We start from the raw sequence: 14,815 nt of genomic DNA on the forward strand, positions 1-14,815 counted from the left end.
CTGTCAGCTGGCCTGCTAATCAGGTATGGTATAAATACATGTTTTGATTCTAGCATTTTTGTATACATCTCCTTAATCTTCTTTTTCTTCAAGACAATCCATCCCCCCTTGGCCAATCCCCAACTTGTCACGCGATGTGTTATGTGCGCCGCGTAGCGTCGATACGTGGGCAACTTGTACTGCACTTGCATATTATAGCACCAGGTGGCACGCCGTGTAGCAGTTGCATAGGTAGCGGCACAAGGTAGTTTGTGTTTCCTATCAAGTATGTGACTTCTACCCCCTATGGGCTCTCATTACATTGTTTTATGGAAAAAAATACGTATTGCCTAAAAAGAACACCCTTTATATAGCCTATATAGCTATAGGTTATAGCGTATGTGATTTAGGGGGAAGCTTTAGCTCTTGTGTTTCTATCTAAATACATCGGCACAATAAACCGTTTTTATTGGTAACCACCCCAGTCATACTGGAAAGGTTCGTGGTATTTGCACGTAAAGTAATACTGCTGCAGAAATTATTTTCACTAATGCAGTGATTTTCGTTCAAAAATTGTTGAATCTTTAAAAAGAAAACTAACCAAATTTTCATCTCTGTAGCCCAGTAATACAGAATGTCACAATTCTGCGCACTGCACCTATTAACATAATTACGACAGAAAAAAATTGACATTGTCCATTCCTTTGAAAATGGCGCTAAATTGTGTGTAGTATTTTTTCAATACCTTCGAAGTCATTATAGCACTTTCGCATAAGCTGCCAATTAACCCTTTGTAGAACATGTTTTTTACAAAACTCCCAGCATTTTTTGCGTGGTATGAATACATGAGGAGCTTGGAAATAGTTTATAACAAATATCACTTCTCCAACAGGGCGTTTGTTTAAGTAATTAGGACGCACATGTCCCATTAGCTCTCTAGTATCTCAATGCAAAATTATTTCTAACCACTTCCCTCGTGAACCAAAAGTCGTGACATTTCGTTTGTCATACAAGTAAATTAGGTACTCAGATGTAGTTTGCAACTAATGACAATTCCTTACATTAGGCCGTTTAGTTAAATATAACGGGACGTGTTCCACTGACATTACATGACTTTTTCGAAATGGGAGTCCCTTGTCCCACCAATCTTCAAGGGTCACAATCACAAAAAAATATATGTAACCACTTCCCCTCCTAAAATGCACCAGCGCCCGACCGACAAAGTGGCACAGCGGAGGCCTTAAAGGAAAATGGTCATGTGCCCACTTTTCGACAGGGCGTTGAACACCGACATCACCGGTATTTTTGTAACTGCATGCTTTGGCATGGGCACTCACAGTGGAGAGCCTTACTGACTAGCTCTTAGCTAAGGAAACAAGGATGGGTGCTTATTGTGAGGTAAACGTGTAAATTTAAATGCAAGAAAGGGAAATAAAATATCGGACATCCCGAGCACATCATGAGTTCTAGAAGCGTTCCGTTCCAACAAAGAAAACAATTTCTCTAGGTTTCTCACGCTTGGTGCCAGTCAGCACCCATTCCCCAAACTATTCTCGCATGAAGTATTGAAACCTGTAGGTAGAAGGCAGAACCAAACAGAGATAAATCAGTCCACTTGGATGCTGAGAAGCGTTTGCGCGCACATATAAAGTGCGACGTACATTTCCCTTTGCCCTACAAAGAGACAATACAGTCGAAGCCGGAACACGAATTATTGTGTGTAACGAACAGCAGTAAAACATCCTTAAATTTTTCTGTAAACTTTTTTATTATGTATATCGAATTACCTATATATCAAATGTGTTTGTGATCCCATTTAGATTCGATACGTATAATTTCGACTAATATATATATATATATATATATATATATATATAATTGGTCCCACTTAGATGCTTTTCCAGATGCAGTTACCAGAAATGCGCTATGTTTTGTTGTTGCGTTACGGGTTCGTAAAATTCGTGCTTCAATTTTTCGAACGTACCAATATTCACAATTGTTTAATAATTTTAGAACTCAAGTGCAACAAAGTTCATTCAAATTGGTTCAGTGGCTGTATCGTGAGAACATTTCTCTTCTACGTGCATTTGAATATAACAATCAGAGTTGGCCCCAAGCTAAAGATTAAGTGCATTTTTAAGTCGTATGAGTGCGCCTTACTCAGCAGGTTTGAATTGATGTTGCTTGTAATAGAGAAGCTGCGCCATAACCACTGCCGAGGGGAGGCTGCCCACATTGCATTGTATACGTGGGCTGAAAGCCGGAGGCGTCGGAACCCGAGCAAACATCTTTCATTTCTCTCCACTAAACGAGTGGCCTTTATTTTGATACGAAAGCGTCAAATGACCCATCGAGCAAAAACGCCGGCGTCTGCCGTTTGGACACGCGAAAAACGGCACAGAAATTCCCATTGGCTGCGACGCCACGTCACGAGCGTGCCTCGACGGAGCAGAGCGGGCGAAACGGGACACGTGTGGCCGCGACGCCACCTCACCCTCGCTCTTGCTCTCGGAAGCCTGTGTTATTAGCGCGTTCCTTGTCCACGCAAGCACTCACCTGCGTTCAACTGCGCCTCGGCAATCTGTAAAACATTAGTGCAGCTTCCACTGGAGGCGCAATGCTGAAGAGACAGCGGAGCTGACGGGCACCTAGCTAGTCCTGGCTTTTGGGCTAGGCTAAGCACTACCAAGTCATCCCCGCATTTCCGGAATTGATTGCTTATTGATCGATTATCTATTATTGGCTATCGATGATTGACTAAGCTTAAGTAGTACCAACCATGCTTATCTAGACTTAGCCAGGCTCAGCTTCGCTAGTTCACTGGAGTATGTGCCATTGCGCTTGGACCCTTTCTGCACAACCGCCAGCATCGGCCCACATTTCCTGTTCGCTTGTTACGGACTAACGCTCGGCTTAAACAGCTATGCTGTTAAAGAACCGTCGGTGAAACAGAAGAAATTCGAACGGAAGCCGTTGGCGGTAGTGAGATTCGAACCTACGACCCTACGCTCAGAAGCCGAGTGTCTTACGCACTGGGCTAAACCAGAGCCTCGTTTGCCTAAACGCGCTCGTTTGCCCGCGAGGAGTTCATAACTCGAAGGACCGCTCAGCGACGTTCTATTAGACATTTATGCTTTCGCATTCACAAATCATAAGAAATGTTTAAATGTCCTTCGATATTTTTCCTAATCGGCGTTTTTTAGGACTATGGAAATATAACCGTTACTTTCTAATATTCTGTGTTGGCGTAGTTGCATACACGTTCGGTAGTTCATTCGTACTGAAAATTACGAGAGAAATAAATCAATTGTCATTGAAACATAGCATTACCTCCGAAAAATATGTCGCGATTTCCGCACGCAACCAAACTGGACCACATGGAACGCTAAAATATTCTTTCAGACAGTCTCTCAAAGAGGCCGTTGTAATTAAGAAAAATATCCGCCGTGGTTTGCTTAGCGGCTTTGATGTTGCGCTGCTCAGCCCGAGGGGTTCGCGGGATCGAATCCCGACCGCATTTCAATGGGTGCGAAATGCAAAAACGCCCATATCCCGTGCTTTGGGGGCACGTTAAAGACCTCCAGTGGTCAAAATTAATCCGGGGTCGCCCACTACGGCGTGCATCGTTATCAAATCGTGGTTCTGGCTCGTAAAACCCCAGAATTCAATTAAGGAAAATATTTGCCCACCTATATGATTGCAACGTTTTCTACAATTGCAATTCCGGCGAGATGTTTCCTTCTTGCCATCTGCGAAACTGTAAGCTCCTATACCTTTCAAAACCAGTTTGTTTGTAGACGTTATTCGACGCTTTCAAGTTCCGGTGTTTTTCTATTTTCGCAGGAAGGGATGGAACGATCCCCCGCTTGGAACGCCGTAATGGACGACGTTTTTCTCGTAGAGCTCCAGAACGCAGGGGTAGAGGATGTATCCGCAGTCGCCAGAGCACTAGTGGACTTCGGAACAGAGCCCCGCGGGTCGAGCCTCCAGTTACCTCTTCACTGTACCGACAGCCCGACCAGGACCTGCCGCCTTCTCAAGCAGCTGCCAAAACTAAATGATCTGCTATACTACATAGGGGCTGAAGTGAGTGAAACCAGGCCTGGCGGAATAGCTGTGCGCTGCTACACAAGCATCAGCTTCAGCAACTACATCAGGAGAGACCAGCGCATGGTGGAAGCGATCATATGCTTCCAATGCATCGTCGCTAGGCACCGCTGCGTCGACGTACTTGAGGTATGCTTAGAACCTGATGATTACGTTAAGTTTCCCGCACATAACATAAAGATCTTAGACCCTGTAATGCCACCACACAGATACACATCATGCAATATTCAAAACAAATTGTTCATCGTTGTTTCTGGCCATTGAGGGTTCGTTTGTAGAAGAAAATGTCGGTGTGTCACCTGAAAGGCGAATCATCAATTGCGATACCAAATTAGTAGAGAGCTATACGCAGTAAGGATAGTATTAACGCGATAGCGTTTAGGGCCCCGTGTCGCAGAAAATCCGGCGTTGCCGTCGGCATTGCCGCCCGCGGCCGAGAAAATTATCCCCAACCACGCAGGCCCTCCAAATATATTTACCACTAATGTTGCTCACACTGTGTCTTGCATTCTTTACAAAGTTATTCCTCGGAATTTTGAGTGACAGCCCACAAACAATTGTCATGAAACAAAACACCGATAGTGGATGCCTTTTATGCTAAATCTTCTCAGGCTGAAATATTAAAGGTGCAAACAATAAAAGAAAGCCGGCCCACGAAAGAGGCCGCGTTTCTACCAGGAAGCGCACCTTCGTGCATAGCGTTCACCGCCAGCGTTTCGCGGTATACATTACGGTTACATAAGGTGCAGTTGCCGGGAGAGAGAGAGAGCGAAGTGACTTTATTTGCACCCGTTCTTCTTCTTTCTGGGGTTTTACGTGCCAAAACCAGTTCTGATTATGAGGCACGCCGTAGTGGAGGGCTCCGGAATAATTTTGACCAGGGGTTCTTTAACGTGCACTACAACGCAAGCGCCCGTCAAATAGATGATCCCCGAAGGCGTTTGGTGTGTTGCGACACCACGGATCCGAGAACATGAGGGTTGTGGGACCCGCCCACTTTTAACCGTGCGTGGCTTAGCTGTGTCCGGAGAAAAGGGGATCCTGGGGGTTGAGCCAATGCTGAGTGCCTGGACCTTTATGGCCCCTCGGCGGAGGCAACACACCCCTTTTGCCTCGGCTTCACGTAGACGGCACCCCTGGGCTCGCCCACCCAAATCGGCGGTCGCCTTTCCCACCCCCTCTCCAACCTTTTGCTTTCATAGCTGTCTCCTTTCTTTTGCTATCCTCTCTTCTCTTCTGACTCTTCCTAATTTTCATAGGCGGCTTGGGTTAACCTTGTGTATGTGCCCTCCCTTGGGTATAATATATTAGATTATAGTGGCAATGTACGGTTGGCGCTTGTAGCCTTGCGCGTTAAGCGCTGCAGCGTCCCCTAGTTGGGCTCCGTGCTGGGTGGCTACCATTCCTGCCGAAATTAAACTACTATGGGAACACCAGCTTTTCCCCACATACTTGATCGTCATCCTGTAAAAAGGGGGACGCACCGATGAACTTAACGTATCGTTCAACCGACTAAAAGAAAACTATCCAAAATTCCATGTTGTTGACACCATAGCTCTGAAAAACCAGCCGATCATTTCCACTCTGCAAATACCAGCCAGATCCATTTCCCCATTCATAGTTGCCAAATCTTTGACCGAAGTTTTAGGATCCGGTTATAAAGTTATTAAAATGACTAGCGGAGACCTTCTTGAAGTCCCTCAGAAACATCAATATGAGAAACTCGGCAGTCTTGTGACGTTTGGCAACACACAATTTCTATATAACCACACCGATATATGAATAGCTCACGCGGAGTCGTATCAGAAGCAGACATCCTATAATTATCGGAAGCTTAACTCCTAGAAGGATTGAAAGATCAAATGTTACCAATGTAAAACGTATTATCATCGGACGGGACTACAAAGAAATCCCCACCAAACATCTTGTCCTCACATTTGGATCTAGCGTTCTGCATGAAACCATCAAAACCGGATACATTAACTGTCCGACCATATGTCCCTAACCCTAGACGGTGCTTCCAATGCCAAAGATTCGGCCATAGCTCGCAGAGCTGTCGTGGTCAAATAACTTGTGCAAGGTGCGGAGTCCAGGGCCACTCTTCCGAAAACTGTAGTGGCACTCCTCACTGTGTGAACTGCAGTGGTGACCACGCATCCTATTCACGTTCCTGTCCGAACTGGAAAAAAGAAAGACATCATCACCCTGAAAGTGAAAGAAAATATTTCCTTCAAGGGAAGCCCGTAAGAGGTGCTCACTTTTCCACAGCACACCTTATGCTGATGCGGCGCGTCGGGGGCAGCGTCGCAGCGGCCACTGCCACCTGCCCAGCCCGCACGCAGCGAGCTGTCGCTTGTGGCCCCTGCCACCGGGGTGGTAGGAGCTACGCCTACTCCACGCAACCAGCAAACAGGCCCGGTTACCCTAGGGTTGCCGGCACCGCAACAGTCCTCGGCGGCAGCCTGCGCTTCGCGTAGCGAACCCGCAGGACCACCAGCAGCACCCACGGTGGGCGCAGTCAAGGTTGCCTCACCCTCTCCGGCCCCTGCTGGCACTGGCAACAGCCGGCGTAGCTCAGGCCCAAAGGCAGCCCCATCGACCGCTGGGCTGGTGGGCGCAAAGGTCTCGTCCTTTGCGGCGAGACTTCCTCGCGAAATTTCTCGCTCGCAAGGGCGCGTGTCCGGCGCCTCACAAGAGGCAATGGACACTACACCCATCCCGACGGCGCACGAAGCGCTTAAGAAGCGGCGAGGCTCCCTCGACTGCTTCAGAAAGGACAAATCCCGCGTTACAGGGCCTGGAAAGTCTCTCGAATCTAAGGCAACACTTCCTTTTTTCAGCACCAATTTACTTTCAGCATGGATACACAAATCATACAATGGAACGTGAGAGGCCTTCTTAGGAAGCTGGATGATGTGCAAGAACTTCTCCACGAACACAATCCAAAAGTTCTGTGTATACAGCAAACTCACTTAACGTCGTAACATACTTTCTCCTTCAGTATGTTACGTTTCGTAAAGACCACGATGATGCTCTTGCATGTTCAGGTGGTGTTGTCATAACGCACAAAAGCATAGCATGTCAACGTTTAAAGCTGCAAACACCACTTGAAGCAGTGGCAGTTCGACTTGTTCTCCTAAAGAAACTCGTCACCATTTGCTCGCTTTACATACTTCCACATTACCACTTACACAAACAGGAAGTTCAGTCCTGTATATACGAATTGCCAGAACCTTATCTTGTTCTTGGGGATCTCAGTGCACACAGCGGTCAATTGGGCGACTCTCGCATTGACGCGCGAGGCCGTCTAATTGAAGGCTTTCTTTTCTGATCCGGTGCGTGTCTGCTAAACAAAAACGAACCGACATATTACTGTCTTGCAAACAAAACTTTTTGTTCTATAGATCTCAACATTGCTTCTCCATCCATATTACCTGAACTTGAATGGGAAGCTATAAAAAAACCCATACGGGAGCGACCATTTCCCAATACTGCTGAGAGCAACAAGACAATACGAATCTCCACCAAACGCTCCCCGGTGGAAGGTCGATGCAGCGAACTGGGAGAAATTCAAAACACACACCAGCATGATCTCGTGGACTGACATGTCTTTGCTCGGAATTGATGGTGCCGTCGAGTATTTTTCCAACTTTATAATTGATGCAGCTTCTAAGTGTGTCCCCCAAACAAGTGGGCTTTCTAGCAAACGCCTTGTTCCGTGGTGGAATGAACAATGCCGGAACGCGCGTAGGCAGCAGAACAAAGCATGGAGGCAGCTTCGTGATTCTCCTACTGCTGACAACCTTGTCAATTTCAATAAAATCAAGTCCCAAGGTAGGAGAACGCGCTGACAAGCCAGGAGAGACAGCTGGCAAATATCCTTATCAAGTATCAACTCATACACGGATGAGGCCAATGTTTGGAACAGGGTCAATAGAGTAAGAGGACGACAAACACATCCGCCTCCTCTGGTACACATGCAGGGAGACAGCCTGGAGGACCAAGCGAACCACCTGGGTACACATTTTGAACATGTGTCCAGTTCATCGCACTATTATTCAGCATTTACAAGATACAAAGCAGCAATAGAAAAACAAAAACTAGACCGAAAGAGCATCGGGAAGGAGCCATATAACCTACCTTTCTTTCTAGCAGAGCTGCATGCATCACTCACGTGTTGCAACCAATCTGCCCCAGGTTATGACCGCACACTATACGAAATGTTGAAAAACCTGCCCTCTGAAACGAAGAAAACCCTTCTGTCTGTATAACTCTATATGGATCTCCGGCGAGATCCCCTCTGCCTGGAAAGAGGCCATAGTGATCCCTATCCCGAAGCAGGGCAAGGATCCATCGTCCGTATCGAATTATCGAAAGCTCTAACAAGCTGCATCTGCAAAGTCTTCGAGAAGATGATAAACCGCTGTCTGATACATTTCCTAGAATCAAAGAAGCTGCTTGAGAGAGAGAGAGAGAGAGAAACAACTTTATTTAAATAAAGATCATGCTTGGTTATGTGGGTGGAGCCCCTCTTCCAGGCCCCACTGGCTATTGCGGCGCGCCGGGCCTGCTCGAGGGTCGCCAACTGGCTTCCCAAGTCCATTTCGGAGAGCGCGCCTCCCACGACCAATTTCTGAGTGTGTCGTTAAGTAGCGGCGAGACGGCGTCTGCCGGACGCTGCGTGCATTGGTAAGTGGTGTGTTCTAGTGTCGGGGTGGAGTCGCACCATGGACATCTGTCGCTGTGTTTGTCGGGAATCATTTTGTTGAGTCTATGTAAGTGTGGGTAGGCGTTTGTCTGTATTCGGCGCCAGTCCCTCGCCTGTCGCCTGTTGAGCTTGGGGTGAGGTGGAGCTTTGGTTCGTCTTCCTAGTCGTTGTGCCTCAAGTATGTCTGTCGGTGTGCTGCCGGGTGTTGGAGAGGCGTCCGTTCGAGCGGTATGTATCGCGACTCGGCCTGTTATACCTCGAGCCAGACGATCCGCTCGATCGTTGCCTTCCACTCCGGTGTGCGCGGGACACCAGGTTATCCCGTGGTCCATTTGGAGTCCTGGTCCTAATATGCGAAGGACCCCGGCCGGTATAACTCCCCGAAGGAAGAGCCGGCAGGCGTCTTGCGAGTCTGTGAGTATATAAGCTGACTGGCTCTTGGCCTCAGCATCTCGGATGGCTAGGGATATGGCCGCGGATTCCACCGGGGCGGTTGAAATCGTGCGTACGGACGCTGCTACAATCGGTCTCCCCCGGTTTGTCACGACAGCCACTTAAGTAGGAGTCGCTGTCTCACCTCTGGGGTATAAGCCCGCGTCAGTAAAGTATGTGTCTGCGTCGTCGTGCCTTTTGCGCAGAATGGCTGCTCGGGCTTGTCGCCGTTTCACGTGGAAGTGAGGGTTCATGTGACGTGGGATGGGGTTCACATGGATTCTTGCTTGTAGATCAGGTGGCATAAGTTTGGTCTCGTCTCCGCAGAACTGTGGCGTTAGGGGGTATCGTGGTCGTGTTAGCACGGAGCGCCCCTGGGGTGTAGCGTTTAGTCTTTCGCGCTGGGCCACGAGTGAGGCCACGGGAAGTTCTTCGTACGTGTTCATCATGCCCAGCTCGCTGAGACGGTCAGTGCTCGTGTTTTCGAGCAGGCCGAGTGCCGCCTTGCAGGCAATCCGGAGCAGTCGATTTGCTTGGTCGATGTCAGTTTGTCGGGTGGCTTGAAAAGGAAGAGCGTAAGTGATTCTGCTTATGACGATGGCCTGTACTAATTTCATAGTGTCTGTCTCCGTCATTCCCTCTCTGCTACGTGCTATTCTGTTAATGACGATAGTAACACTGCGAACCGTGCGCTTGAGTTTGGGCAGGGCGATGCCGGCACTGCCCGGTTCCTGTACATGCATTCCGACCACTCGTAGCTGCTGGACTTTTCGGATGGGTTCTCCGCCTAGAAGTAGTTTTAACGGCGGAGCTCTGTTGGCTTGGGTTCTTGGTGGTCGGATATGTATGTATTCTGATTTGCTCGGTGCGCATTTTATGCTGGCATGTTTTGTGTATGATTCGACCGTGTCTAGGGCTTGCTGAAGTATGTTTTGTCTGTTCCCATATGAGCCTTTGGTCGCACAGAGCGTAATGTCATCGGCGTAAACTACTACGCCGAGGTCTTCGTCTTCCTGTATCTGTAGGGCGATCTTGCGCATTCCAATATTAAATAGGAGCGGAGACAATATTGCACCCTGAGGCGTGCCGTGGCCCGGCAGTTCATGTGGGAGTGACCGTGACGCTCCGAGAGCAATTGTTGCGGTGCGGTCACGCAGAAAGTCCTGAATGTAATGGAATGTTCTTTCTCCGCATCCGACGTCCTCAAGGCTAGAGGGCCTTGAGGACCTATGGCGGAGTGAGATATGGTGTCGAAGGCCTTTTGAACGTCAAGGGCGAGCAGGATTATGTCTTGGCTGTCCGGGGGAGGGCCGAGGACCTCGTCTTTCAGCATGAGGAAGACGTCCTGTGCAAAGACTCCCTTGTGAAAGCCGAACATCGAGTCCGGAAGAAGGCTGTTACGCTCGAGATGATTCTCCAGCCGGGTGTGCACGACTCTTTGAAAGAGCTTGCCCATGCACGATTTTAATGAGATGGGCCGCAGCTGTCCAACCTCTCACGGCTTACCGGGTTTTGGGATCATGATGATGTTGGCCGATTTCCATGGCGCTGGTACCCGACCTCCCTTCCTCCAGACTTGATCGTTGGACAAGTTCACAAGCTGTCTAATGGCCGTGTCACTGAGATTGCGAAGCATCGCATTGGTGACGCTGTCTGGTCCTGGTGCTGTGTTCTTGTTGAAAGTCTGCGCAGCTGCGTAAAGTTCCGCGAAGGTGATGGGGGCGTCCAGATCTTCATTGGCTTCCCCATGGTATTCTTTGGGTGCTGTTGTACGTGCTTGAACCTCACCGGTGTAGGTGGTCTTGAGTTGTTTGCAGAAGCTGCTTGACCCATACCAGTGTGGGTTTCGCGATGACCGATCCACCACTGACCATCTGATACGCATAGAGGCTCAGATTCGTGAGGCTTTTGGCCACAAGCAATTCTTCTTGTCTGTTTTCCTCGATATGGAAAAAGCATACGACACCACGTGGCAATTCGGAATACTGGGAGACCTCGCACACTTTGGAATACGTGGCAATATGCTGGATATCATTCAAAGTTACCTGTCCAACCGCAGATTCCGCGTTCGTGTGGGTAATGCCCTATCAAGACCATATGTAGAGGAAACTGGAGTACCACAGGGTGGTGTGCTTAGTTGCACCCTCTTTATCATAAAAATAGGCTCTCTGCATATGTACATCCCGCGCAACATATTTTATTCAGTATATGTCGACGATGTCCAAATAGGGCTCACCTCATGAAACGTGGCAATCTGTGAGCGGCAGGTTCAGCTTGGTCTGAACAAAGTGTCTAAGTGGGCAGATGAGAATGGGTTTAGGCTTAACCCACAAAAATCCACATCCGTCCTCTTCTCCAGAAAGGTCTGCACCCTGATCCCAAGATAGAGATGCAGGGTGAGAGTCTACCTTTAAAAACTGAACACAAATTCCTAGGCGTAATTATGGACGCAAAGTTAACATCTAACCCACATCTAAAGTATCTAAGAAACAAGTGCATGAAGACAATGAGCATCTTGAAAGTGTTGTCTCGCCCTACGGGGGGTAGTGACACAAGATGTCTATTGAATCTTTATAAAAGCCTCATTCGATCACGTATAGACTACGGTTCCATTATATATCACTCCTCGACACAGAGCGCCTTGAAGAGGTTGGACCATGTCCACCATCTGGGCATCTGCCTTTCTACGGGTGCTTTCAGAACAAGCCCTGTAGAAAGCCTCTACGTTGAATCAAATGAATGGTCGCTCCATCTGCAGAGAACGTACTTATCTTTTGTGTATTTCCTAAAAGTAAACTCAAGCAATACACATCCTACCTACACAACTATAAACGATCTGTCCAGTGCCCAAACATTTCAGAACCGCCCTTTCCTGAGAAAGCCCTACGTACTGGGAGTAAGAAGTCTTGCTGAAGAAATGGATGTGTCGCTCCACGAGCACGATGTCATGCCCCCTCCTGTACAGCTGGCGCCATGGCAGCGGCAGCTGATTGACTGTGATCTGTCCTTCGTTGATGTTACAAAGCATGCGCTGGTCACGCATACCCGTATGCACTTCCTCCAATTGCAGCACAAATACTCTTTTGAAGTATATTTTATGACGCTTGAAAGTCGCACGCTGGTATGTCTTACGCAGCGGTCGGTCCATCCTTTTCGGCTGTCGAAGTTCTACACCCAAACACAACCATCGTTAAAGCAGAAGCCTGCGCCATCCTGGCGGCGGTTAAACACAACAGTTGCACATACCCAAGGCAGTAATCTTTAAGCGTGTTGAAATGTTTAAAAACTCTAAGTAGGCACAGAAACCCCGTAATTATAGCTCTCTATTCCATCATTTGCACCGCGTATGCATGCAAGCAGCAAATTGTGCTGTGCTGGGTGCCAGGGCATCGCGAGATCGAAGGGAATGAGTTGGCCGACAAGCTAGCCACATCCGCTCATACAGACGCTGCCACTTCGCCCATAGCCGTCCCTGTAATGGACCTAAAGCCCTTTATCAAGAAAAAGGTCAGTGCATACTGGCAACGTCTGTGGGACAGAGAAACGAGCAACAAATTACATACTATAAAGCCTCATCTCGCTCATTGGCCGCCAGAATCGAAGACACGCCACACACAGGTTACTCTTTGGAGACTCAGGATAGGACACACATACAGTACACACGCATACTTATTGTCTGGTGATGATCTGCCTGTCTGTGATGACTGTGGTGAGCTACTCAGTGTACTTCATGTCCTCCTGCAATGCCGTGAACTGGAACCTCAGAGGGAAAAAAAATTTCCATTACCATTACGGCAGAAACTACTATTACATCCTTGTATGTTTTGGGGCAATGAACCTATTTTTGAATAACAATCCCTTATCGCGTTTTTAAAGGATATGCATAACTTTCGTGTTATATATATCCAGGTGACTTGCAGCACGGCCTCTCTGCAGAGGCCGCTGCTGTGGTATTTTATTAAATAGAGCACGTGCCTCTTGGTCTTTGTCCACAAAGGCCTTCGGTAGACGTCGTGCTACTTTACATGTTTAGTTTTAGCACCATGACCATTTCTCATCCATTGCGTCTTACATGCGCCTTCAACTGAATCATGAATCAAGTCAACTTTACATGAATCAATTCAACTTTATCAAGACACGTTACTTGACACCTAGTGTAAAAGAAACAACTGTCAATACAAGTTTTGAGAAAATAAGAAAAACACCAGCCCTTCCCCTGTCGAGTAAATGGGGGTAAGCGAAGCTTGGTGGCAAGAAGACGCTGTCGCAGGCATTCCGCTTCGTTTGCCATAAACTCGGCGGCTCTTCGCTGGCGTTTGGCCTGTGCTTCTGAAGCCCTCACGCTAGAATCGGCACGTCCACTACGAGCCCTTTCCCGAGCTAGTTCGTGGCACGAACTCGAATTCGAGCTCGAATGCAGGCTGCATTCGAGCTCGAATGCAGCCTGCACCTCGGCGGAACGCACCACGCGCGGCCTTCCCATCCGGACGCCGAAACAGATCTGAGGCGAGGGAAGCCCGGCAGAGCACGCGCCAACCCCCTTTCCTTCCCTTTCCTTCCACGCGACGTACCAAACTACTCTGATTGGTCTGATTTCTCTCTTTCTTCCATTTTTTTCTTGTCCCTTGCTTGATATCGGTGTATGCGCCACACGTAATTTTATTATCGTTAATCGCGGCGTAACTGACGAGCATGTGATGTTATTGATGTCATGACCTATCAGGCATGTTAGTCATACATTCGTACCTTTCCATGCCAATTTTGTTACAGGCCAAGTGAACGAGACGCGAGTTTTAGACAGGTTTTCGATAGGGTTTTACCGTGACACCACCACCACCACCACCACCACCACCACCGCCGACACTTGGGATGCTGTACAAGCTTCGCTAGAAAAGGTTGATCGTATATTACAGATAATAAACGACGAAATTGCAATTCGCGATGCGCATAAATAAGAAATTAGTTCATCAGATCGCTTCCGTAGCCGCGTTTACATGAATGCGACAGTGGCGCATCGCATTTCTACGCATCGCATTCATTTGAAGAGTGGTAATGCGCTAGGAAGGCGCATCGCATTAATGCGCGAGGCGACGGTAGATTTACGGGTGCTAGTCGACTCACGCATGTGGCGCTACGTTCTCGGGAGAGTTAATGTGCTACATGTACGTAAACGGCGTCGCATTGCCTTTCACAAATTGCTTGGAAATGCGATGCGCTACTGTCGCATTGATGCAAACGCAGCTTAAGAAAAAAGTTTGGGAAGGATACGATGTCTCTTCTTACCTAACGACGATGGTTCGACCCTGCTTATATTCCTGCTTCTAGTCTAAAGATTACATTACTTTGAAACATTGAAGCACTTCTCTCAGGCCAACCTCTCCAATTTTGTGTCATTTAAGTTCAACTTTTTCATGTTCGTTTGTTTTATTTACACAAAGCTAGGTTTATTTCCAGCCCTAACAGCACTTGCAATACTTTACCTGCGCTTACTATAACGTCCTTTGACCTAACGCTGTAACGTTTATTCCGCAACAAAGTACACTCAAAATAAGACGACCGGAAGAGAACTTTTTAATTGATGGTCATGTA

At 47.9% G+C, this 14,815-nt stretch overlaps 1 protein-coding gene across 5 annotated transcripts in view; it reads left to right on the forward strand.

The window, feature by feature from the left end:
- LOC119450619 (uncharacterized) overlaps positions 1-14,815 on the forward strand; it is a 114,411-nt gene that overhangs the window by 47,997 nt on the left and 51,599 nt on the right. For 2 of the 5 annotated variants that reach the window (XM_037714121.2, XM_049666058.1), the window contains exon 2: positions 3,823-4,215. The exons of the other annotated variants lie outside the window; for them this stretch is intronic. In XM_037714121.2, the coding sequence (XP_037570049.2) occupies positions 3,829-4,215 (387 nt within the window). In that variant the 5' untranslated portion in view covers positions 3,823-3,828. The remainder of the gene's footprint in view (positions 1-3,822; positions 4,216-14,815) is intronic. 5 annotated transcript variants of the gene reach the window in all.

Source organism: Dermacentor silvarum, chromosome 4, assembly GCF_013339745.2.
Source record: "Dermacentor silvarum isolate Dsil-2018 chromosome 4, BIME_Dsil_1.4, whole genome shotgun sequence".
Taxonomy (NCBI): domain Eukaryota; kingdom Metazoa; phylum Arthropoda; class Arachnida; order Ixodida; family Ixodidae; genus Dermacentor; species Dermacentor silvarum.